Source organism: Sapajus apella, unplaced genomic scaffold (assembly GCF_009761245.1).
Source record: "Sapajus apella isolate SASKATOON/1434 unplaced genomic scaffold, GSC_monkey_1.0 scaffold3, whole genome shotgun sequence".
Classification (NCBI taxonomy): domain Eukaryota; kingdom Metazoa; phylum Chordata; class Mammalia; order Primates; family Cebidae; genus Sapajus; species Sapajus apella.
This window is the reverse complement of record NW_022436943.1, coordinates 56,388,350-56,414,809: the sequence shown is the minus strand read 5'-3', so window position 1 is coordinate 56,414,809 and position 26,460 is coordinate 56,388,350. Positions and strand designations below refer to the sequence as shown.

Genomic DNA, 26,460 nt, shown 5'->3' with positions numbered 1-26,460 from the left:
TAAACATTTTTATATGTTGAACTTTCTTATGTGATTTCCTTTGAACAAAAGCTCCTGCAAAAAAGGGAAAAGTCTGAAAAGTTGAGGCATCAGGGACAAGGTGAGGGCTGCTTGACCGGCCCAACTTGGGGGAACTGAGGTGAGGGAGCCGCTCTCCTCCTGCCCTGCAGGCTGGCCAGATGGTGGACCGCCAGCAGCTGGCTGGTGCAACACGCAGAAAGCACCTTCTGCAGTCCTCGGTTCAGGCAGCGTTGGAATTGCAGGGCGTGAGCAACATGCAGCCTGCCCCGAAGCCTGCAGCCCCCACAGTCCCCCCAGACTAGTGCAGAGTCTAGGACACTTCCCACATGGTTCACAATCAATCATCTAATCTTTTAGGGGACAATAAATAATGTCACCAGACATTGCCAACTATCCCTGGGGAGATAAAATCCCCCCTAGTTTAGATACGCCCTGTGATCATACTCAGTAGCTTTATCTCTGGATTTCCCAAAGGCCTTAGCTCTGAGGTGGCTGGGTCAGAGAAGGCCCCACCAACTCCCAACAGCAGATGCTCAATAACTTGATATTTCTAGGAGACACAGCAAGTTTTCAACCCATTGCCTCGTGTGGTCTGGGAAGCTAAGTTGCAGGAAGGAAAAAGCACTGGGTAGGGTAAAGGGGTTTCACCAGCTAAAGAAACCAGGAAGGTGGACATTTCTCCCTGTTCTGTTCTGGAGGAGGAGAGCTGGTGGAGGCTGACACCATATCCTAATGTGATCACGGTTTCTGGAAGCCAAAGAGAACTGACCAAACTGGGCTGAACCACAGCATTTGTGGAGTCCTCATAAATGTAGAATTTGTTTTCAAGGCATTGCATTCTTCAGGTTTAGCAACAGCTTTAACAGCGAATTTCACTGAAAGCGTGGCTGGTGAGCTGCATTGTCCATTTATTCAGAGGAAGCTGCAACCTGACTGTGCACCTAGGAGAGTCTCACGCTGGGAGCTAGAGGTGGAGAAAAGAACAAGGCAGGCAAGCTGCCAGCCTCATGAAGCTCACAGCGAGGGCTGCGTGACTTTACCCTGGAGTGCTTTGCTGAGCAGGGTATGCTAAGAAGCTCCTGTAAAATGAGAAGTCCTTTGACTCTCAAAATGAGGGGTGGTATTGGCAGGGCCCTGGGTTTCTGGAAGGCTCCCTAGGTCGTGTAGGCGAGGTGTCCCACAGGCCAGGGTCTTGGGACCGTGAACCTGCTGAATTAGCAAGACTAACAGACCCAGGCCTTTCATGCCTCCTGCCTCTAAGCTGGCAGCTGCCCAGGAATGCTCACAAATATAAAACTGACTTTGTTTTCAGAATGTTCTGGAGCATAGACTCCAAAGTCTACATAAAGGCATTTTTGTGGGGCTGGTTATCTACTGGGGCCTCAGACCACAGCATCCCAGTGGAGAGCGGGATCTGCCCACAGAATGCCATGTGTTGGCAGAAGGGATGGATGCGGGTGGATTTGGGGTGGCCCGCACTTGCTGGCTGACCTCTAAGAGGTGTTTCACCAGGTTCTTGGGAGTTCCTGGGTCTTCAGAGGAGCCCTAGGCAGAAATTTCAGAGACTTGCATTCTCTCTACCATGGCATCCAAGGGGTCTTGGGCAATGCGGGGCCCAGGTTCCTACCCTGAAGCTAGCTGCCGTGTGAGGGCGGTGGTCAGGCTGTTTCTCATGGCATTTTCCATTCAGAAGGTCTGGACCTGTGCACTGGGTGGGTGCCCTGGGTCACTTGTCACTTACTCCTTCACCCCGGTCCTCTGCTGCTGCCTGTAATACTTGATCTTATTCTTCATTTATTATGCTTCACCCCAGGGATTGGTGGGCATTTAATTTTTCTAACTTGACTATTGATCTATAGGAATACATGCCTATACTTCTGGTTCCTAGATTCAGCTCCTGGAAGTGTGCTTAGTAGATATTACCACCTGCCCAAGCCTGGCACCCCAGGGAGTCAATGGCAGCATTCCCAGTCTTCCTGAGCTCTGACTCAGTCTGGTTTTGCAGCCTGCACTTCTGCACCTGCCCTGTGTTAGAGCACAGATAACGCCTCTGGCCCCTCCCCTGCTTTGGTCCAGGAAGTGCTTTTTGCCTTGAAGGTCCTTTCTCTTACAGAATTGTGCTATGTGTTCAGTGCCTGCCACACTCCTTGGCTTAAGGTTTTCCTCTGCCCCTCTCCCCTTTCGGCAGGTAGCTGAGAGTCCTGTGGTGTGTGTGTGTGTGTGTGGAGGGGGTGGGTGTGCATCTGTTTGTCTGCATCACCAGCCTTCTGTGAGGGCTAGCTGTGAGGATGAAGCTCGTACTATGCCTATACACGATAAGCGTCGTGTGACCTTGTGTTCCCATTTTGTTGTCACTCTGGGGCTGCCTGACTTTAGGATCAGCAATACAGGTCCCCTTCTAGAATGCAGTGAGCTGCACCCTGGGTATGGTGGGTGGGCCTGAACTTGGTGTGGAGACATGTTTGTGAGCCTGATCCGTCCATCTCATTGGGAAGGTAGTGTCCATAAGGCTGAGTATCCTCTCCCAGTAAATCGACTGCCCCAGCCCCAGTGGGAAGACTGGGTTGGGTCCATGGGCTGTGTGTACAAGGGGCCTCCTTGTCCCCTGCAGTGTTCCATGAGGGAGGTGAAGCTGCTGGGCAGAGTACAGGCCTGGCCTTCTTGCCATTGGACTTGGATTTGCTTCCTTCAGGAAACCTCTCAGCAGGAAGTGTTGACCTTGTGGCCTTTGTCTCCTTGCAGGCAGGTGACAGCAGGGACATGTCCCGGGAGATGCAGGACGTAGACCTGGCTGAGGTGAAGCCATTGGTGGAGAAAGGGGAGGTGAGTGGAGATCTTCCTGGCTACCCCCTCACATGCACGTGGACACATAGACACACACAGGCACACCAGAGTACACACTTGCACTCGTGGGCATGCAAATACTGCACAAACACACATGTACACAGCATACACACAGCATACGAACATGCTGCACGCACAGGTGTACATGGCATACACAGACACACGTGCATGCACACATAACACGTGTCCACTGCCTCCCTGAATGCAAAGGTGTGAGAGGCTCAGGTTCAAGTCCCGTAGGATCAGGCGCTGGGCCCCTTGCCCACTTCTCTGGGCCTTTGTGCTCTCATTTATAAAGTGAGGGCATTGGACCAGAGGTTCCCTCAGCAGTCCCGTCTCTGTCTAGCCTTCTGTGGTTATGGAACATGCAGCATGGAGCCCAGTTGCCCGTGGGGGCTGCCTGCCTCAGCTCTGATTAAAGCTGCATTGCCTGGGTTTAAATCCCAGCTGTGACACTTTGCAGCTTGGTGTCCACTTGCAAACCTCTCAGTCTCTTCGTGTTCTAGTTCTTCATCTGTAAAGTGGTGACATTAGGACTTATTTCATGGGGCCGAGTGAGGAGGGAGTGACTTAAGTCATAGGGAGCAGTTAGAACTTGGCCGTGGAGGAGATGGGCAACGCATAGTCACTTTTTCACTTGTTATTCTTATCTTTTTTGGGCAGATGTCTTCTGTCAACATAGCTCTTCCTGTTGGAAACAGAAGTCCCTGTCCTATACCCTGGGCTGGCAGGGCCCGTCCTGGGCCGATTGTTCTGATGATGAATGAACTTTTACATTTGCACAGTTGACACTGTAGCCTTAAAACATGTTCACATCCCAGTTCTCACTGAGCCTCATAACTGCCTCTGATAACAAAATGCAGAAGCTTGGGTCCAAAAGTGAAGTTATTCTAAGGCCAAATAAATGCTTTAAAAAAATGATAGCCATGCACTGACCACATCCTGCATGCTTGCCTCTCAGCCAACCATATTTCAACTTTATTTCACGCAGGTCCCAGGTTCTGTGATTGTCTTCTTTTTGTAGAGGAGGAAGTTGAGTCTTAGGGAGATTAATTTGTCTTCATTGTGTAGTTACAAAGTGTGGGACATGGAACCAAACCCAGGGCAGCTGACTTTGGTGAATAGACTGTTCATTTAATTTTCTTACGATTCTACATGTAGCTGCTCTGTTTTAGGTCCATAATTTCACGGACTTTTCTTCACAAATGTGTGAGGCAACTATCTGTTTTCCCAGTTTTGCAGATTAGAAGAAAAACTGGCCCCAGACAGGAAGGGGATTGGCCAAGTTCATTCAGATATCTGGTACAACTAGAGTTGTACCGAGCCTGGGGAGGCTGCAGAATGCTTGCTCGTCATTCCACATTAGGGGTCTGCAGACCCTTTCTGCAAAGGGTCAGATAGTAAATTTCTTAGACATTGAAGGCCACGTGGTCTCTGTTGCAGCCACTCAACTTTGCCATTATAGCAAGAAAGCAGCCATAGGCAGTATGCGAGTGAATGTACTTGCTGTATTCCAGGAAAAATTTAAAACGTGCTGAGGCAGATTGTAGTGTGGCAACTCTTACTGTATACAATGCAGGTTCTAAATCCATGTCCTCTTAGCTCTGGCTCTGTGACAGTCTTATGAAACAATCAAACAAAAACTAGGTAGAACAAATACACATCACCGTGTTCTTATTTCTCTCTTTAAAAAAAAACCCTGTGAAAATGGTATCCCACACGTTGCGTTATTCACTTCACATTTCTGGGAGATCTTTCCAACTTCAGTCCATAGTACACTCACTTTTCTCTTTTTAGGTACATAGTATTCCACCAAATGTATTTGTCCAGTGTCCAGTATGTAGACACATGTGTCTTCCAGCCTTTTACTGTTACAAACAGCACTGCAAGAAATGTACACCCTTGTATGTTTCATGTGAGTCATTCCATACATGTGCAGGTGCACCTCTAGAAGAGAGTTCTCAGAAGTGGCATCGCTGGGTCCAAGGGTAGATGCATTTAACACAACATTATTTATTTGTTTCAGGCAGCCTACTAGAAATCGTAGAACATTTTATGTGTGAAACACGTCTCTAAGAGCTTGTCAAGTCAGGGTTACATGCCAGTCCATCTCTCAGTGAATATTTACCCTTTCTCTCAAGGTTCAGATGAAATAAATTTCTTTCAGTTCCTTAGATTGACTCAGCAAAATGTTTGGAGTGAGGCTTAATTATTGGGAAGTTCTTCCTCGTGTCTGCCCTTAATCTAGATTGCCACTGCACTCTGCTAACGTTTTGAAGGTTGGTGTTGTACAGAAGGGGTTTCCTCATTCTTTCTCACCAGTACACACTCACGTACAAATATGCACACACAGGACAATGGTGGAGGTGCCAACCACTTTTGCTTCCACTTGAATTTACGCAAACTCCCTGATGCTCTTGCCCACAGCCTAGGGGATGTGGAGCTTTTAGGATCCCGAGCACCAGGGCCTCTGCTTCCATCCAGTCCTCAGTCCCTGCCATCCGATGGGGGCTCCATTCCATCATCCTGTTCCCCTCGCCACTTTTGCGTTTTGCTCTGCTGAGCTGTCTTCTTTTCTGGGTGTTTGTGGTGGGTCAGGCTGGGGCTCAGACACAGAGTGTTGGGACTCTGTCTCTGGGTCAGGAGGAAAACATGCCAACAACATCGCTTAGAAATGCCGGCCAGCCAGGGAACCAGTTGGTCCTCCAAGTCACACTTTCACCAGTCCGCAGGGGACATGGGCTTTTTCTCTGTCTTCCTGGGCCTGTCCTGCCATGGACAGCTCTGGTAAAAGATGGAATTTCGGCTGAAACTCAGAATTTTTTTTTTTTTTTTTTTTTGAGATGGAGTTTCGCTGTTGTTACCCCCACTGGAGTGCAATGTCGCAATCTCGGATCACTGCAACTTCTGCCTCCTAGGTTCAAGTGATTCTCCTGCCTTAGCCTCCCAAGTAGCTGGCATTAGAGGCACGTGCCACCATCCCCGGCTAATTTTGTATTTTTAGTAGGGACAGGGTTTCTCCATGTTGGTCAGGCTGGCGGAACTCCTGACCTCAGGTGATCTACCCACCTCAGCCTCCCAAAGTGCTGGGATTACAGGTGTGAGCCACCATGTCTGGCCTGAAACTCAGAATTTTTAGAAGTCTCCACTCTGCCCTTCTACTCACAGGGATTGAAATTTAATCCAGGTCCAGATGATAGCAGTCATGGAAAAAAATGTAAGGAGGAGCATATGTGGTCAGGTTTGAGTTTTAAAAGTATAGCACATGGGTAGAACCAGGGAGACCAGTTAATAACCAGTTATCCAATTTCTGTATCTCTCAATCTTGTGGTCAGCTTAGACCTTCAGATTTTTATCTATCAAGGCTATTGTCAGCATTCCAGTTAATGTGTCCACTTTTCTGCAGGACTTCTATTTTAAGATGAAAAGAAAGCTTGCCTTTGTGAGAACTTAGGGAGACCCCGCAAAGGAGAGAGCGTAGGTACAGATTCAGGGTGTAGAAAGGCCCATGTGTTCCAACATTCTCTTCTAGAGGAAACAGATGAAATTAACGATCTTTTTTGTCTTTCCACAGAGCATCACCGGCCTCCTGCAAGAGTTTGATGTCCAGGCAAGTAGACGATGTGGCTTTCCTTCCCCTTTCGCATCCCATCTTCTCTTTTTCCTTCTTCTTTCCATTGGTTAAAGTAGATCATTACGCAAACATTGGGGACAAGGGGAGAGAAGGCAGTGGTCTCAGCCAGGTCCTCACCCTCAGCCGCTGCTCCCAGACCGAAGCTGGCTTGAGTGCTGTCCAGAGAAGCAGGAACCAGTCGCCTCCTATGAAAGCAGGACAGAGACACAGCCCGTTTCAGCCCCAAAGAGCTAGCCAGAACGGTGGGGCGTGTGTGGGGAAAACGCGGTGGCGCTGGGCGGGCTTGGGACCCTGTGAGGATAGGGAACGGAAGCAAAGGCTTAATGTTCTTGGCTCCGCTTGGGAAACTGAAACCACCCTTCTCTGTGGTTTACTGGCCTAGAACTGAAGTATGTTCATCTCTACTCTGGGCTGCAGGGCGTGCCAGGGGTGCAGCTCAGCCGTGTCCAAGAACAGGCTCTCAGGAAAACAGGCTGAGCTCGCTCAGCTGAGGGCTGGGTGAGAACTTCAGGAACTCTAAGTCCTGGACTCATTAACCCCAAGCTCGGGTGGGTCCCATGCAGTGCTGGGTCCTGGAGGATGGGGCAGGAAGCCTGAGCATATGGCCAGCTGTGGTCTCCCTGAAGGAGAGGCGCACTCCTGGACCAGCCGAAGGCGGCTGAGACGGTCTCACCTGAACCTCTACCCATGTGGTGCACAGGTGTCCCCAGTTTGGGATCCATTCTGTACTCTATGTCTTACTCCCCTATTCTATCTCCTTACCCCAAAACAACTCCACCTTTCCTCTTGAATCTCTCATTTCACGAATGCTCCCCCGTCCATCCCGAGGTGAGGAATCTTGCATTGTCTTTGGAAGGAAGGGAAAGGATGGGAGAGGGGCTGGAAGCATTGGCTGGTAGATCATGGAGGTTTTCGAAACAACGCCCAACGTGTGTATTTTCTCATCCTGGTTGTGTCAGGTGTCCCTGGAGATGAGCCTGACCTCAGGGGCTCTGTGGAACCATTGGGGCGTGCCTAAGGTGTGGCTTTCTGTCTGGGTATTTGGTTTCTTCTGAGCACAACACATCCCCACTGTGCAACTGACGGTTCAGAACATACTTATTCAGCCCTCCCTGTGCACCAGGCTCTGAACACAGGTACCTGTCCACTACAAAGGACATGCCACTTAACCGTGGCAGCCTTAGAAAGCAGAGATTATTGCCTCCATTCTTTAAGCCAGGGAACTGAGGCTCCAAGAGGTTAGGCATTCCTGACCCTTCTGCTCCCACGAACATCTCCCTGACTAGTCAGCCCTATGTTTATAGTGGCACGGCTGTCCCAGCCTCGCAGTGTAAACATGTCTGTGGTCAATTAATTCAGACCAGGACTGGTTTCTCCCCGTTTGATGAATGACAAAATTCAGCCACCCAGTCAGTAAAACTTCACTGAGGTCAGGCTGTGATATCATGCCACTTTGCCATAACTAAGATATCATGCTGGTCAGGCGCAGTGGCTCACACCTGTAATCCCAGCACTTTGGGAGGCCAAGGCAGGTGGATCACCTGAGGTCAGAAGTTTGAGACCAGCCTGGCCAACATGGCAAAACTCCATCTCTGCTAAAACTGGAAAAATTAGTTGGGTGTAGTGATGGGCACCTGTAATCCTAGCTACTTGGGAGGCTGAGACAGGAGAATCTCTTGAACCCAGGAGGTGGAGGTGGCAGTGAGCCGAGACTGCACCATTGCACTCCAGCCTGGGTAACAAAAGTGAAACTCTGTCTCAATAAAAAAAAAAAAAAAAAAAAAAGAAGAAGAAGAAGAGAGGCAGCACTGGAAAGTGACTTGCGTGAGGTCACTTAGCAGTGATTGCAGAAGTGGTGCTAGACTCTGGGCCTCGCCTCTTCCAGCCCTGAGAGCTTCCCACACTGCCTGCGAAGGTTTTAATGATGCTGGTGAGGGCTCCCTACCTGGCAGGTGCTGTATTGAGGGCTTCCCAACCAATATCTCAGGTAATGCCCCAGTGATAACATGAGAGACACCATTAGCCTTATTTTTTACATGGGTAGACTGAGGCCAGAGTGGAGGGACTGGGAGCCACACCCAGGTCTGCCTGATGTGCTCAGGTCCAGGCTTTTCACACGCCCTGGCCAGAGCTCCATCCCGTTCTTCTCTGTGTCGCAGGATGCCAGGCATGCGAAGGTGTTCCTGGAAGGTGGGGCGGTGAATACACACTCTTGAAGTTTATCAAGTCCAAGCCTTGATTTTACAGCTGGAAACCCCAGGGACAGAGAAAAAGGGGAAGTTACTCAACTCATTTAGGGTGGCATAGTGGGGCAACTAAGAATTATGGTAGCAGATCCTCTTTTTCACCCTCTTGAAAATGGAGGAAAATGTGCCCCAGGGCAGTCAGAGCTGCAGCAGATACTGTGGCTGCAGATACCTTGGTTATTTGACTGGTTCTCTGGGCTGAGAACAGCTAGAAGTTAGCCACAGGGGTCATCTGCGCATTCAGGGATGGGCCAGGCCACACCAGCCTCCCTCAGCTGCCATTGCCAACCTTCCCTGTGGCTGAAATGTCAGCTCCTGGTTTCTCCCCAGGGAAGCAGCTTGCTGGCGCTGAGGTGGTGTCTTCCTGCGGTGGGGATGTGGTCGTCCATCTTCCTCAGATGAAGGCCCCATTCCAGAGCCACAAGCCCCATCGGTGCCCTTTCCTGGTGATTGGCTCAACGCCAGTTGCTTCACCTCCCTGCAGCCTCAGTTTCCTCATCTGTGAAATGGGGACGGTGCTTCAGCCTTGTTAAGTGGTGAGAGAGGTTACTGATGGGGACAATGATGTGGTGCTTCCTGCATTAGTGCTGGACCAGACATCACGCACCCTATGCACTAACTATCGTGGGCTGCCTCCCCAATTATTTTTGTTGTTGTGGAAAAATACATGTAACATCAAATTTACCATCTTAACTACTTTTAAATGTACAGTTCAGTAGTATTAAGTACATTCATATTACCATGCAGCCATCACTGTCGTCCATCTTCTGAACTTCATTTTATTTTATCTTTTATTTTTTTTCAGACAAAGTCTTGCTCTGTCATCCAGGCTGGAGTGCAGTGGTGCGATCTTGGCTCACTGCAACCTCTGCCTCCTGGGTTCAAGCAACTCTCATGCCTCCGCCTCCTGAGTAGCTGGGATTACAGGTGCCCGCCACCACACTGGGCTAGTTTTTATATTTTTAGTAGAGACAGGTTTTTTCCATGTTGGCTAGTCTGGTCTCGAACAACTGACCTCAAGTGATCTGCCCACCTCAGCCTCCCAAAGTGTTGGGATTATAGGTGTGAGCACCTGCACCCAGCCATCTCCAGAACTCTAAAACTTGCAGAACTGAAACTCTGTCCCATTAAACAATTCCTCATTCTAGCTTCAGGCAGTCACCCTTCTATTTTCTGTCTCTGAGATTTTAGTTAAGTACCTCATGTAAGTGCAATCATATACTGTTTTATTATTATAAAACTGTATTAATTTGCATTGATTTGTGCCTTAGTGTCTGACTGGTATAACTTAGCATCACGTCCTCAGGGTTCATCCCTGTTGTAGCATGTGTCAGAATTTCCTTCCTTTTTAAGACTGAATCATATTCTATTGTATGTATGCGCCACATTTTGCTTCTCCATTTGTCCATTGGTGGACGCTTTGGGCTATTGTGAATAATGCTGTGAACATGCACATACAGATACCTCTTTAAGATCCTGCTTTCAATTTTTGGGGGCATATACGTGGAAGTGGAATTGCTGGAGGTATTAGTCTGTTCTCAAGCTGCTGTAAGGACATATCAGAGACTGGGTTATAAAGAAAAAGAGGTTTAGTGGACTCATAGTTTCACATGGCTGGAGGCCTCACATTCATGGCCGAAGGTGAAGGAAGAGCAAAGGCACGTCCTACGGGGCAGCAGGCAAGAGAGGGTGTGCAGGGGAACTGCCTTTATAAAACCATCAGATCTCATGAGACTTACTGTCATGGGACCAGCATGGGCAAAATTTGCCCCCATGATTCAATTACTTCCCACCAGGTCCCTCCCACAACATGTGGGGATTATGGGAGCTGCAGTTCAAGATGAGATTTGGGTGGGCACACAGCCAAACCCTATCACTGGATCATGTGGTTATTTGGGATTTTAAAATCTTGGTTATCAATTCTGGGAAACCTGGAAAGCATAGTTTATGTGTTCCCTATGGAGATAATTCCTCATATTCGTGTTCCTCTGGAAAGTCTGCAAAACACTTTTATGTGCCTTAATGGCAAATGGATTTTATCTGTCCATTTAGTTGGGCTCTTACCTGCTTGTTAAAATAGGGCTCCCTCCTGGCCAGGTCTTTGGGGTCCAGTCTAAGGAGTCTGAGCTGCTTTATTGTGTGTATCTGAAAGCAGCCGACGTTATTCTTTGAAAAATAATTACTGCTTCAGCACTTTGACTAACTCAGGCAGATTCCTGCTTCCTTTCCCAATGTAGTCAATAATTTAGGCTTTTTATGTTTTTTTTTTTAATGAATCAAAATATTCTTCCATCTCCCTCCTATTCTCCCATCTTAGGACACAGGAAACTGAGAGAGCAGAGAATAGATCTCACCCCTACTCCCAGGGAAGGTCAGCCTGTGTTGCTCAAGCCAGGGTCAGCTAAGGAGCTGCTCCTTAGGACATCATTAAAGTGGGAACCACACAGAGAAGCCTTTGGAAGGACGGTAGCTGAGGTCAGATTAGGTCTCCCAGCACTGTGCACCAGCCTGGGCTGAGCCCTCTGAGTTAATCCCCAGAGCTGTCCTGTGAGGTCGGGGCATTTTTTCCTATTGTGCCTTCCTTTGTTTCTTTAACAAACGCCCACTTTGTGCCTGGCATTAGTTTAGGTGCTGGGGATGCAGTGATCAGTGTGACGGGTAGTGACCCGTGTTTTCAGGAACCTAAATTCTGGAATAATAGCTCAGCACTGCCGAGCACAGAATGTGTGACTGGCAGCTTGCCGAATGTGCCCCACGTGATCCTGTCCCCATCCTACAGAGAGAGAAGCTGAAGCACAGAGAGGTTAAGGAACTCGCCTGAGAGCACAGAGCTGGAAAGGGGACCTCAAGCCACGTGCTTCCAGGGTGCATATTTGAAACCAATCCTCATTCCCTAGAAGAAAGAGGCAGACAAACATGCAGACAAGCAAACATAAGAATTTCAGTTTCTGTAGGTGCTTTAAAGACAACAGTGAAGGGTGAGATGGAGCCAGGTGATGGGATAGGGCGTGGCTGGGGTGCTGTCTTCTTAGGTTGAGGCTTTTTACAGTGGTGACATTGCACTGAAACTTGAAAGATGGAGCCAGTCACGTGACAAAAAGAAGCCTGCGGATAGATCATTCCAGGCAGAGGTAGCAGCACGAGCAAAGGCCTTTCTGACCTCGATTCTGACATTTTCAAGGGCAGAAATGCATTATTCCTGTAAACTGTTAACAGGCTCAGTGTTCCAGGTAAGTCACAATATTTGAGCTGAATCTGAGTGTTGAATGATACTTTGTCAAGATTGTTACCAAGAAAAAAAATCTTTTGTATAAATCTGTATTCATTTCGATTCGGCTTCTAGATCCAGTTGATTCATGAGATTGATCAAAGTGTCCCTCAGCTTTTTAGCAGTCTCCAAATTCTTGGGTGGAGAATTGCTGTAGAATTTCCTTCAGAAGCAGTGCAGTGTGACCACAGAAGCTGCCTGGGCCGGTTGGGTGACAGGGCCAGGGCCTACGGGGCATATCAGCCCAGGGACTGGTCAGCATATTCTGACCTCTGATTCACACGGGAGTTCCAGCAAAGCGACAGGACAGCACCTGCCTGCCATGGACTTTGGTGTCTTCTGATGAGCCAGGCCAGCACTGTGGGCCTCCCACATGCTCTTGCTGAATCTTTGGAGACCTGTACCATTGTCCTTACTTTACAGGTAAGGAAGCTGAGGCTTTCCCAGGGGTGGCAGCTGTGAAGTGGGCCACATTGAGCCCAGGACTGTCTGACCGAGACAGTTCTCTCAGCCATGATACTTGAGTGTGGCCCTGTTCCTGGAAAGGCTGATCAAGCCCTTATGGACTAGATTCTGGCTCATCTTTGCCACGTCTGCTTGTCAAAAAATCTGGCCAAGCAGATCATCTAAACAACACTTCATTGGGCTTATGTTTAGCCTACTGACAATGAGTTGTTGTAGGACTCAAGAATTGATGTGCCTTCATGGCAAATGGATTTTATCTGTTCATTTAGTTGGTTTCTTACCTGCTTGTTAAAATAGGGCTCCCTCCCGGCCAGGTCTTTGGGGTCTAGTCTGAGGAGTCTGAGCTGCTTTATTGTGTGTATCTGAAAGCAGCCAATATTATTCTTTGAAAAATAATTACTGCTTCAGCACTTTGACTAACTCAGGCAGATTCCCACTTCTTTTCCCAATGTAGTCAATAATTTAGGCATTTTTGTTTTTTTAATCAAAACACACACACTGAGCCCAGAGCTTGGCACTGAGGAGCTGCTGGCGGAGTCTGTGTTGAGCTGCTGGGTGGCCTGTCTCAGGAGACAGCTCGCCCACCAGAGCAGATGGCATCAGGCCTTGTCTCTCCGTCACTGGCATCGCCTTTGGGTGGTCTCTTTGTTTTGTCCCGGGTGATGTTCAGGCAAAGTGATTGGTGATTTGCATGTGAGGTTCTGCCAGTGCTGTCAGGCCCCTGCTTGGCTCCCCCTTCCTGGAAAGATTCCGGAACTCTCAGAGCATGGGGTGGGCAGGCTGCTGGCCTAGGTGTCAGGGTTGCAGGAAGGACGCGATCTGATCTGGCTCTGCTGAAAAGGCTTCGGCCTCAGGTTTTAGGCAGTTGAGTTTGCAGATTTGATGAGTAGGGAGGGTGGGAGTATTTTGGGTTCCAGCTTATTTTCTTTGGCTAGAATTCTAGAGTCCAAGACTTCTGCTCCAAATGGGGGGCTTTGTGGAAGGCCACTTGGAGGAGGGAAGAGGAGGAAGAATGAGTATTTGCATACTCACTCATTGTCTCAGGGCTTCCCTGCCAAGGTGAGGGATGTTGGCCTCTGTTGCAGATGAGAGACCCATTTAAAGGTGTTAGGGAATTTCCCAAAGGGTACTGCTGAGACAGTCATAGATGTAGATCCATCTGCCTCCGAAAAGTGCTAGAGTTAGGGAAATCACAATGGCTGGCCTCTCTTGAGCCCGGCTGTATGTCAGAAACCACGCTGGGCTCTTTGCCTGCATCCGCTCGTGTGATTCTCAAAACCTCACGAGAGAGGTATCCTTGCCATCTTCATTTCATGTTGAAGATACGAGGCCCAGAAAAGTCTTAAGGGATTTGCCCAATGTTACGCCATGCCAAGATAGCTGGCAAAAGCTGATTCAATCCCCACGTCTGGAGCCAAAGTTCAGTTCATTTAATGAGTTTTGGGGAAGGGACAGCAGAGTTGACTTCACCACCCCTAAATTGTACCTTGTGAGCCGAGTGACTTTCTATGGCTTCAAATTGCTTTTTCTATTGGATTTGCTGCCTCTAATTCCCTCCACCTGGATCTTGAGTTATTCAGATGATTAGATTTGATTTGGTTTCCATGGGAATCTGTGTTTGTGTGCTCACCAGGGCTCCCTGGGAAATGAGCTGATGTTACCCACGGGGCCTCCATGTGGAGCGGTGGAAGGAGCTGGGGCAGCACGGGGGCCGGGCGGGGGCTCCAGAGGTCTGGCTCCCAGTTCTGCCGAGAAGCCTCTTGTTCAGTAGAGCTGAGCTGGTTTCGGGGACGTATGATCCCATTCAGGGGGAGCTGTTTTTCTCCCCTTTTCTTGGAAGCAGACCAGCTCACAGGGAAAATGGAAATGGTGACCTTTTGCTAATTTCTCTTTCCACACAGTTGCTTCTTGTTTTCATGCCCCATGACTGCAGGTGGGCAGAACTCAGACACAAGCCTGGAAGTCCTCATTTCCCATCTTCACCCTCCCCCAGCCCTATTTCCTAGCAAAGCCATTGGGACTTAGAGCAAACCCTTAGAGTGACAGATGGCAGGAACACTCATCTGGATCAACACAAAATGAGGCTTTGCAAAATAAACACGGCGTGCCTCTTCTGCAATTCTGCTGTGGATTTCCTAGGAGCACCCTCCAGAGGAATGGGAGAGTGGGGCTTATGCGCGGCCCCCGAGGTGCGCCCAGGCCAGGCCCTGCCAGGCTGACCTCATTCATCTCCTGGTGTCCCAGAAAGGGTGCAGTGAGTGGAAGCGAGGGCAGACCCAGCCCTGTCATTTACTACCCGCGTGCCCTTGGCCACTCACTTGACCTCCCCAGGGCTTAGTTTCCTAATCTGTGAAACAGTGGGGAGCATTGCTGTCCCTGAGAGCGTTTCAGACATTGAATGCACACAGCAGCGGGCTCAGCTCATGGGCCTTTGTCGCCCTCCCCTGCTCCATGGATGACAGGGGGTCTGTTCCGTCTCTCTACCCTAATCCAACAAAGATGTTCTTCCAAGTTCTTTTTTCCTTGGAGAAGGGAGGTCTTGAGTGTGGGTTCCAGTTGCATGCCAGATTCCTGGGCTGACATCTCTGCCCACAGCAGCTTGTTCTCTGACTGTGTAACTTTGTTTAATTCTCTTGACCCGATGTCAACATAAAAGACTGGGGAATGAACCGAGAAGGGACAGGCCCAGCTTGACCCTCGCCTTGAAGGTCTTATCTTCCATTGTGTGGGGCTTGTAGGGCAATCATGGCTTCGGAAGCCCCAGGACCTACCTATCTTGGATCTTAACTCTGCTACCTCGTTGGGCACCTGTACTGCAGCCCCAAAGGCTCCCTGTTCAATGGCTGCCGTGATAGGACAAGAGACAAAGCTGGCTTACTGGACTTGCTCGGCAAGTGCGTGGCTGCCTTTTTATCAGGCTCCTCCTGGCTACGCACGCCTCCCTGGTTGTCTCTGGTACTCTGGTACTTTCTGTGCACCTTACTCTTTTTTTTTTAAGACAGGGTCTTCTTCTGTTGCCCAGGCTAGAGTGTAGTAATGCAGTCTCAGCTCACTGCAACTGTGACCTCCCAGGCTCAAGTGATCCTCCCACCTCAGCCTCCCTAGTAGCTGAGACTGTAGGCGTGATCCACCATGCCTGGCTAATTTTATTTTTGTAGAGAGGAGGTCTCACTGTGTTGCAGAGGCTGGTCTCAAACTCAAGTTACAGGTGTGAGCCACCATGCCTGGCCTGTGTTTCTTACTTAACGGAATGGATCATTAAGGGGAGTGGTACAGCTGTGGCTTCCCCTCCTCCTCCAAGGGCATAGGAGATGAGCCAGGAAAATTTAGAGGGGAGGAGTATATCATTTTATGAAAAGATGGTGGGGAGGGGAGGCCCCTGACATTTTCTCTTGAGCCTACATTCCCATGATTTGTCTTTCTTGCCACCATCGGCCTTGACTTTATGTTGTTGAGCCAGTCAGCTTCCTGGCCTGCTGTTCCAGAGTGCGCCCTACTGCACTGGCCATGCCTGGACCCCAAGGCTTGCTAGACCAAGGGAGGGGTCGCCCAACCCACCAACTGACTTAGAGCTTGGGTATACGGTCATCCTCTTAAAGCCCAGTACAGGCAGCATCTGCCCAGGGCCTGCTGGGAAGGAGGGGATTACTGGGGACAGGGAGACACAGTCACAGCTGGCCTCCAGAGAGCCTCCGGATCATCCAGAGAGTTGACTTAAGCCAGTGGGGCTGGCCCTGGCCGCTTCACTGTAATCACTTCTGGAGCGGTTGTCCATAACAACTGACAGGGAGCAAAACGCTGCCGTTTGCAAAACACATTCAGGTCCGTACCATGATTTTCGTCTTGGGAGCAGCTCAGTAGAGCAGAAGGCCTTGTTATTGACCTCAGCTTACAACGGATGGCAGGCACTGTCAGAGGAGGCTGATAACCTGGCCAGGAGCACACGGTGGTTATATCATTAGGATAAGTATTACTCAACACACAGTGCTGTAACAAGGAAATGTTTGCTATTCTCACCAACCGAGAAAGCAAACACCCCAGGCTATAAACGTCACCCAGCCCAGCTGGAGTTCGTCCTTCCAGCTTCCCGCTGTCGCCCGAGCATGTGGCTTTGGTCCTCAGATTGGTAGGATGGCCACTGAACCCCCGAGCATCTCATCCATGTTCCAGGTAGGATGCTGGTGGGAGGGTGAACGGACAAGAATCAAATGGCCAAGTTTGACCCTTTTTAAAAAAACTCTCCTTGAAGCTGCAGGAATTTCTGCTGGTATCTCATTGGCCACAACTGAACCTCCTGACCGTCCTTGGTTACAAGGGAGATGAGGAAGGAAGGGGAACGTTTCATCAGGCACTTCACTGCTTAGTGTGGCAGTTGGAATTCTATTCTGGAGAAGAAGGGAACAACAGATGTTTAGGATGCCAACCAACAGAGTCTGCCATAGTTTATAAAGCTCCAAGCCAGGGTTGACAGCCAAAGAGATGAAATCTCTAAGGCATGCTCAGTGTTAGGTCCCATTTCCCCACTTGACGTCTTACAGACGGTGTAGATCGTTGTGGTAGGTGCCATGTGTGCTACTCACCAGCACACAGGCAGTGAAGACTGTAAATCTCTTATTTTTTTTTTTTTTTTTTTTTTTGAGACAGAGTTTCGCTCTTGTTGCCCAGGCTGGAGTGCAATGGCGCGATCTCGGCTCACCGCAACCTCCGCCTCCTGGGTTCAGGCAATTCTCCTGCCTCAGCCTCCTGAGTAGCTGGGATTACAGGCACGTGTCACCATGCCCAGCTAATGTTTTGTATTTTTAGTAGAGACGGGGTTTCACCATGTTGACCAGGATGGTCTCGATCTCTTGACCTCGTGATCCACCCATCTCGGCCTCCCAAAGTGCTGGGATTACAGGCGTGAGCCACCGGGCCCGGCGAAGACTGTAAATCTCTAAGCGCATCCTCCTGGCCAGATTCTGTGTATTGGAGAGCCAGCCTTTCCCTCTGGGAATTGGCGGTCTGGCTGGGGAGGCAGCTGTTCCACAGATATTTGTAACTGTGGCCGTGCCGCAAAGAAGGGAGCAGGTGGGTAGCAGCAAGGAGGAGGTGATGTCTGTGCCGAGGAGTTTCCATTGTTGGTGCACGTCCTCACAAAGGCACACAAGCCTGCAGTTTGGGGGCAGGTGCCTGCTTTAGGAGGATGGGAGCAGCAGGTATCATTTCTCCATTCTGTTTGGGAGCGGAACTCAACCTGTGCCACCCGGATTGCTATTCCTTGGGGACGCTGGGGAGATACAGGTGTTCTGCAGTGAAATAAATGTGGAGACTCTGACGTGCTGCATCCCCCTTTAGAAAGTCACAGTGCATGTTGCAGAGAAAGGTTTCCTTTACCTCTTCTGCTCTGCATGGAATGTGAAATGGGATGTTAAAGAGAACAGGCTTTGGGTGCAGACATTCCAATCCAAGGTTGGTTCAGATCCTGCCCCCCTCTTCCAGCTGTGCAGCCTTGGATGAAGTTCTTCATCTCTCTTGGCCTCAGCTTTCTCATCTTTGCAGCAGCTGTTGCATGTATTTAATAAGAAAACACGTGTGAAAAGTGCATAGAGGGCGTGGGTAAGATGCGATGGCTGCTTGTGACCACCCCCATCCCTGCCATCACCTGTAGACGTGAGAGAGCAGCTTTCTAGACTCTTCCAGAGCAGGTGAGAGGAAAGCGGTGTGTGCAGCCAGCTTTGGTCTTCACATCTCCTTGTCTGAATCAGGCCCTGGGAGTGGGGTCTTCCGTGGCGTGGTCCTGAACTGTGGAGGAGCTGGGGTTGGGGCCCTGGATGGTGGAGGATTTGTGTTTGTGTTGCCAGCCTTGTGCCAGCCAGTGTCGGGGGGTCCTCTGCTGAGCCCCGACATAGGCACTTTGCTCTCTCGGGCAAGAGGAAGAATAGTGCACCATGCGGGTCTGATGTTCTGGGTTCCTTGTGCCCTCTCTTTGGGAAAACGTAGAAGACACAGAACGGGTTCCTCTCTCCAGAACACTGGGTGATTTATTCCCGCAGGGACAGGAGGACAGAACATTCCTTTGGGACTGAATAGGACAAAGGCCTGTGTTTGTGAGTGTTGTCATTCTCCCATTCAATCTCAGTCTTCTTGGCTGGCTCAGAACCGCGTGCGTGCACGTGTGTTTGTTGGTGGGTGTGTTTGTTGAGGGTGTGTGTGTGTGTGAGACTTAGGGGATGGGACTTGGGCACAGGGAAGATCACAGCACTTGCTTTTTTTCCTCCTCCTCCTGGGTGTGCTGGGGGGCCAGGAACTGAGAGGAGGACTGATGGGGGCCAGCAGACCCTGGCACAGAAGACCAAGGGCCCAGCGGATGAGAGTTCGAATCCCAGTTCTACCACTATAAGCCCATGACCTTGGGAGAGTCACTTCAACTTCTTTACCTGTAAAGTGGGAGTGATGGGCTTCCCTGTGGCGTGAAGCTCTGATACCCTACCTTACTTTTCATAGGCGCTTAGCAAATGTTCTCCCTCACCCCTGTCACCTGTGCCTGGGAGGCAGTCCTGCACCCACGTGACCTTCCCCACTTCCACTTTCCCAGAAGGGGTCTTTGTCCTTCCCACCAAGGCTAACAGTGTCGAAACCCGCTTCTTCTGAGTCCTGCTCAGGCTGAGATTCGGGGCGGTATTGAGGCAGCAGCCAGGGTCCTGACACTCCTATAGTTCCTCATGAGTTGGGGTGAAGCGTTAGTGCTCTGTGAGGCTCTCACCAACCCCAGGGGTCTTATTGGGAGGGAGCTGAGCATCTCATGGCCAATCCAGGAGCAGAGTGGGGTTGATTCCAACATTGATCCATGCCCTTAGGAGAGAAAGTTCCTTCCTAGGGGGCGATGCTCACCATTTTCTGCCTGGGTCGAATCTCTTATCCAGCAGATACCAGATGCCCACCGAGAGCAGGCAGCTGTGCAGGGGCCTGTGGACAGAAGAGCGAAGGAGACCCACGTAGCCTTTCCTCCTTGGACGGAGGGAGGGACCCTTCAGTTTAGTGCTGGTTCCACAGCTGTAATTTTAAGACCTTCAAAGAGACGAGTCAAAAACCTGTTACCCACCCGCAACCCCGGGGGCTGCCAGCGACATTCTTGATGCCAGCTGTGGTGGCATGTTCCGTACCTGCTGCCTCATTAACATCCTATGGTGCGTACGCCGGGAGCCCCCCTCCTGCCTGGTGCTGTGGTCTGGACTCTAGCAGGTGAATCCTCTCCTGCTATGGAGCCTGGGGTGCAGGTGGCCCTCCTGTCTCAGGGGTGAAGACCTGGAGGCTCAGAGGTTGGGGAACGGTAGAACTTGGATTTGCACTCTGACATCTGTGGCAGTGGGGACGCTGCCTGCCCTGGCCAGTCTCTAGAGGGACCCATGTGGGCCAGCTGGGGAGACAATGAAGAATGTGCCCCCACAGACAAATGAGCCTTTGTTCCCACAGTGGCTTCAGGGCCAGGCTGGGCCCAGCAGATGATCTCTGGCCCCCGCTGGAAGCCGGGCCACTGCTCCCTCATCTATGGATTTTTCCAGGGCCTGTTATGGGCAGGAAAGAAGTGTTGGGGCCCTGAGGGGCAGAGAGGGCGGAAGGGAGATGGGCTGAGCTCTGTGAGACAGGGGACTTACTGCGTTGGGGACTACTGCAGGTGCCAGGACGACCCGTGCTGGGCTGGCCCGGAAGCTCCCAGGGAGCTGGGCCTGGCTCTGCTGTGCCTCTGTCTGTCACCATCCTCACCTGGCAACCTGCATCCCTGTGCCGTTCGGGAACAGGGAACTTCTGGGTGACCTTGAGGAGGGTGGAAACCTGAGGCAGGCGAGTGGAAGTGACAGTTGAGAGAGACTCACGACCACCTTCTGCAGGAATTTAGATGAACATGGCAGGTGAGAGACTAACCCATGAGTGAGCTGGGGTGCTTGTCTGCTTTCTGCAGAAGCACCATGGTGGCCTGGGGCTGGCTGGCTTCAGGGTTCTCCAAGTGAGGGTCAGAAACCCCTGCACTCCGCCACTGGGGAGGGGGAGGTGGTGAGTTCTTGTTGGAAATGCAGTATAGAGTTTTCATATGCTGCGGGGGAGCCTGGGATTGGATGCCATTTTTCTTTGTTTTTGAACTTGTTCCTCAGCTTGAGAATCATTCGTCTTATGGGATGCAGGAGGTTTTCCTGGTCCCATTCCCAGCAACCCCCCAGTGGGTTAAATCCTCTTTCTCTTCTTTTCTCAGAGGACCCGCAGCCCCCAGGGCCATCTCCACTGCCCCCACTGGCTTGTGAGTTCTCATCCACTCATCCCTGCGGGATGAAGGGGACCTGGCATGCAGTAGGTGCCTAGTGAATGTTTCTTGGATGAGATCAAACTGCCTTAAGTATCAGGAGTAAAGAAGTGGCAGAGGTAGAGTCTGATCACCAGCTGGTGTGGACAGCTGCCTCCTCCCACCTCACCAGGTCACTCTCAGATGGAGCAGCCCGCATTCTGTGTCTTCCGCACCTAGGAGATAGGCAGGGCCAGGCTGTTCTTGTTTTAAAGATTCAAGCTGGGGAGGGGGTGCCCTCCCCCCACAGGGCACCTAAGTGGGGGTCTGTCCCATCCCCTCTTCTCAAGCATGAGTTTGTGAACGCTGACCCTCCTCTCTGCCACCACATGGCAGTGACCTCTGTTGGTCGCATTTCTGGTGGCGTCTGGAAGCAGGCTCAGCAGCATCTAGACCGCTCTGTGTCCCACTTCAACGCCTCATTTATTCTTTGGAAAATCAATGCAGCGTGCTGAGATGAGGGGGCCTCATGGGGCCTGAGTGTTCTCCGCTCAAGGGTGGGTGAAGTGTGAGACGCCTGGGGCCCCGCGGAGGCTGGCTGTCTGCGGGACCCACCTCTGCGCTGCCTGCCCCTGTGACTCTGGGTCACCAACGTCACTTCCTCAGCCACTGGATCACGTGGCCTTGGCATGGCTCTTGTGAGGGTGAGGACGTGGAGGGACATGGCTCAGCACTGCTCTGGCACTTAGAAGCATCCACAGCCTGTCCTCTGCAGGCTGATGGCCCTACCTCCCCGCTCCGCAGCTGCCCTGTGGGAACAGAGCCCAGAGTGGGGCATTTCAAAGGGGAGGGCGCTGCTCTCAAACATGGAAATCGCTCAAGGGAGACGAGTGACTGGGGTCCTCAGGAGCTTCTGGGTGACCTTGAGAAGGGCAGAAGCCTGGGGCAGGCATGGGGGGAAGGGTGAGTGGAAGTGACAGAGAAAGACTCATGACTACCCTCTGCAGAAGTTTAGGTGAACGTGGCAGGTAAGAGATTGATCCATGAGTGAGCTGGGATGCTTGGAACCAAGGCAGGATGCCTTTTTTTTTCCCAGAGGAAGAAAGATGAGCAGGTCTTCAGCTGCTAGGAAGGTTTGGTGCAGAGAGGTACGGGGGTGGGGGGCCGGCTGGGGGTCCATGGCCGAGCCGGAGAGTTTGCCTTGACCAGAAGAACCACCTGGACCTCCGAGAAGGAAGGGCAGGAGGGAGGATGGGCGTGGTATCATTCAGCATTCTTTGGGTCAGCTGGACATGGCTTACATGTGATTGGAAGTTGGTGGCTTATGTAATTGAAAATCCCAGGTGGTGGATGCTATCCCCATATCCCCTTTCTCTCTTTGCCATCCCTGGGCTAGCCAAACTTTCAGGCAGGCCCTTGCCTCGTGGTGACAGTGTGGCTGCTGCAGATCCAGCCTTGCTAGATCAAGTCCGATCCAGTTCCTCAGTTACTGGAAATAAGTGCAGTTGGCTTTAGTTGACCTGAGCCAGCCCACGTGTTCTTTCCTGATCCAGTACTAGCAACAGGGAGGTGGAATGCATGAATTGGCCTGGGCTTGTGAAACGTGGGGCGGGGGTCAGTGTCAACAGAACCCCCAGGACTGAGGGCAAGGGTTGGGTGGGTTTCTGAAGGAAATTGAGGGCTGTTCTTGGAAGTGGAGTGTGAATTCCGGTAGCCCCACGCTACCAGGTGTTAGTCACAGGTACAGTAACCTGTGGGGCCAGTGGGGCCTGGGGGCAGGGAAGCAAGGAAGCACAGGCTTGCTGGCCTGTTTTCTGGATGGAGCAAACACAGTCTGGTGCGGAGATGGCCGCAGGCTGGCCCTCTGCCCGGCATTTTGTGCAGTTAGCAGCATGGTCTGAGCCAAGCCCCCGTCTCCTGCCTCCTGGGAGTCCCATCCTTGCCTTGGATCTGGGATTGGCTTCCAGCCAGATAGAGGTACTGCCCGAAGCCAGGGCTCTTACAGCTGATTGAGAAATGAGCTCCCTGAAAACACAGTTGGAAACAGGCTGGGTGTCTTCAGCCACACAGACGCCGTGAACCCCAGATGACCAGCCCACTGTCTGCTGTCTATCCTCAGGAGCAGGACATCGAGACTTTACATGGCTCTGTTCACGTCACGCTGTGTGGGACTCCCAAGGGAAACCGGCCTGTCATCCTCACCTACCATGACATCGGCATGAACCGTAAGTTCTGAGGAGCCCTGGTTCCCTGTCAGCAGCTAAGAAGGGCGGTGGCCGGGAGCGGGTGCTTTCTTTCTGCCTGGGACTTCCTGGAGCTGTTCTGGGAAGAACTCTTGCCACAGCCTGGAAAAGCCAGAAATGCACTGCATGTGGGCATGCAGTTGTCTGTGTGCCTGGAGGTGCTGGGAGCACTGGGGCACTTTGCTTTCTGTGATGGTGTCTTCTTCGGTAATGCATGCATATGGTTTTTAGTCTTTCCACAGAATTGTGCAACCATCAGCACAATTTTGGAACATTTTCTTCCTTCTAAAAAATCCTGTACCTTTTATCGGTCACCACACCCCCAGATGACTGACACTTCATCGACTTTCGTTTTCTGTGAATTTGCCTATTCTGGAGTGTTGTATACATGGAATCAAATAATATGTGAATTTTTCTAACTGGCTTCTTTCATAATGCTTTCAAGGTTTTTCCAGGTCATGTGTTAGTAGTTTTATTTCCCTTATTGAATAATAATATTCCATTGTATGCATTTACCACACTTCATCTATCCTTTTTTTTTGAGACAGATTCTCACTCTGTCACCCAGGTTGGAGTGCAGTGGTAAGATCTTGGCTCACTGCAATCTCCACCTCCCAGGTTCAAGGAATTTTTCTGCTTTAGACTCCCAAGTAGCTGGGATTACAGGCACCCACTGCCACGCCTGGCTAATTTTTGTATTTTTAATAGAGACAGGATTTCACCATGTTGCCCAGGCTAGTCTCGAACTCCTGACCTCTGGTGATCCACCCACCTCAGCCTCCCAAAGTGCTGGGATTACAGGCATGAGCCACTGCGCCTGGCCATCTATTCTTTAGCTGATAGGCATTTGGGGCATTTTTACTTTCTGGCTGAGTGAATAACACTGCCATGTTTAGACGCTGGGTCAGTACCCCAGGTGGGAGGTTATAGTGGACCCAGATGGAAAGAGACGATCGGGGGGCAAACCCATCTCATGCCAGGGCCATCCTGACCCTGACTGACTGGAGGAGCTGCAGAGGCCAGCCTGGGCACCCCTTCCAGCACCAACTACAAGACTCATCTGCCAGATACCACTCCCTGGCCCATGACTTACTCTTGCCTTTTATCACCAGGAAAGTGGGCATAGGTACAAAACCAAAAAACGAAAAAACACAAACATCGGTATTCTTCAAAGTTCACTTCCTTCTTCTGAATAGGAGTGAAGCAAAACGAATGTGCTTTGCCACTGAGACACCTAATTTTTTCTCCTCTTACTTTTTTCTCATCCCTCCCCCCGCTCTGCTGTTCTTCAGACAAAACCTGCTACAACCCCCTCTTCAACTACGAGGACATGCAGGAGATCACCCAGCACTTTGCCGTCTGCCACGTGGATGCCCCTGGCCAGCAGGATGGCGCGGCCTCCTTCCCCGCAGGGTGAGAGCCTCTTGCCCTGTGAGCTCTGCAGGGTGGAAGCTGGGTGTCGGGGAGGGGTTCAGCTGGCTTGTTCTTTTAAATACTTATTAATTGTGGTAAAACATAAAAGTTGTTGTCTTAACCACTTATTAAACTGTGGTAAAAGATACATAACATAAAAGTTAGCATTTTAACCATTTTTAAGTATATAGTTCAGCGGCATTGAGGACATTCAGATGTTGCTGTGCAGTCACCACCGCCTTCCGTCTCCAGGACGCTCTCATCTTCCCAAACTGAAACAACATACCCATTAGATGCTACTTCCCCACCCCTCATCCTTCCTCCAAGCTTGGCTTTACCATAGGTGTGCTCAACCTGGACAGGACTGAAGGGGAGGAGGACTTGACATGACCCAATAGTGTGGGGAAAAACCAAGAAGGTTGGGAAGAAAAAGAGGGCGAGAAGGAGCGTTGATGGATCACTTCCTGTGGGCTAGGCGCAATCATTCTGATCTAACATTGCCATTTTGGCTTAATCCTTACGGCTAGCTCTGTGTGGCAGGTGTTAGCTCCATTTTCTAGATGAAAATATCAAGGCATGGAGGTGTTACCTATCTTTCTCAAAATTGCACAGCTGAGCCGGGCACGGTGGCTCATGTCGGTAATCCCAGCACTTTGGGAGACTGAGGTGGGCGGATCACCTGAGGTCAGGAGTTCGAGACTAGCCTGGCCAACATGGTGAAACCCTGTCTCCACTAAAAATATAAAAATTAGCTAGGTGTGGTGGTGGACGCTTGTAATCCCCACTACTCGGGAGGCTGAGGCCAGAGAATCCCTTGAACCTGGGAGGCGGAGGTTGCAGTGCGCTGAGATCACACCACTGCACTCCAGCCTGGGTGACAGAGGAAGACTCCATCTCCAAAAAAGAAAAAAAAGGTTGCACAGCCAAGACCTGAGGTGTTGGCTTTGGCCCTGTCTACCGGCTCTAAGACGCGTATCCTGTTTGGAAATCAGGCTGCCTTAGTTGAGAGTGTTGACACTGCCTGGCCCTTGTCAGCTCGTGATCTGCGCGGGCATGGCCTTTCAATTTCCCCTTGTGCAACCACGCTCGAGCTCACTGGACTCCCCAGTCAGCATTACGTGGGGGAGGCAGACCTCAGAGATACCTTCCCTTGTCCCTGCTCCTGATGCTGTGATTAAACTAGGGCAGGACCAGCTTCTTGGGTTTAAAGTCTTCCAGAAGGGGCCTTCTTGGCATTTACTAGTAGATATCCTTTTTTATTAGTGTTCAGAATTATCCTTAATAATTAACCTTTATCAGGGAGGAAGGGAAGGCATAGCCAGCCATATGGGACCAGAACCAAAAATTAAAAGTGTTTTAAAATAGTGGGACATGGTTAATTGTTAACCAGCAGATAAAGCCAGAGGTATGTCAGTAAAGCTATCTTTGGTTGGACCAATTGTGTGAAAGACTTGGGGGGAAGCAGAGACTCTTAGCTCCCCCTGAAGAAGGTTTACAAATATTCTAAGGTCCGAGCCCCACTGGTGCTCAGGAATTTTTATTCGGTTGGTCTGGAGGCTAAGGGGTGCAGGGTATTTTCTCCATGGTTTATTAGGTGTTTCTCTCTCTCTCTCTCTCTCTCTCTCTCTCTCTTTTTATTTGAGACAGAGTTTTACTCTTGTTGCCCAGGCTGGAGTGCAATGGCACGATCTCAGCTCACTGCAGCCTCTGCCTCCTGGCTTCATGCAATTCTCCTGCCTCAGCCTCCCAGTTAACTGGGATTACAGGCATGTGCCAAAATGCCTGGCTAATTTTTTTTTTATTTTTAGTAGAGACTGGATTTTACCATGTTAGCCAGGCTGGTTTTGAACTCCTGACCTCAGGTGATCCACCCACCTTGGCCTCCCAAAGCGCTGGGCTTACAGGCCACCGCACTGGACCTTACTAGATGCTTTCCATGTGTGTCTGGTGGGATCCACTGTCAGAATGGGGATGGCTTGTTTCTTCCTCCTGGAGTGGGGCAGACGAGAGTGTGGGGCTTGGCAGGGGTGTGGGGGTGTCTCCCAAGCCCTCTAAGGGTGATCCCTCCCGTA

General features: G+C 50.7%; 1 protein-coding gene across 2 annotated transcripts in view; it reads left to right on the top strand.

Annotated features, from left to right (window-relative positions):
- NDRG1 (N-myc downstream regulated 1) overlaps window positions 1–26,460 on the top strand; it is a 59,114-nt gene that overhangs the window by 10,648 nt on the left and 22,006 nt on the right. For both annotated transcript variants that reach the window (XM_032254054.1, XM_032254044.1), the window contains exons 2-5: window positions 2,764–2,844; window positions 6,440–6,475; window positions 22,852–22,957; window positions 24,268–24,388. In XM_032254054.1, the coding sequence (XP_032109945.1) occupies window positions 2,782–2,844; window positions 6,440–6,475; window positions 22,852–22,957; window positions 24,268–24,388 (326 nt within the window). In that variant the 5' untranslated portion in view covers window positions 2,764–2,781. The remainder of the gene's footprint in view (window positions 1–2,763; window positions 2,845–6,439; window positions 6,476–22,851; window positions 22,958–24,267; window positions 24,389–26,460) is intronic.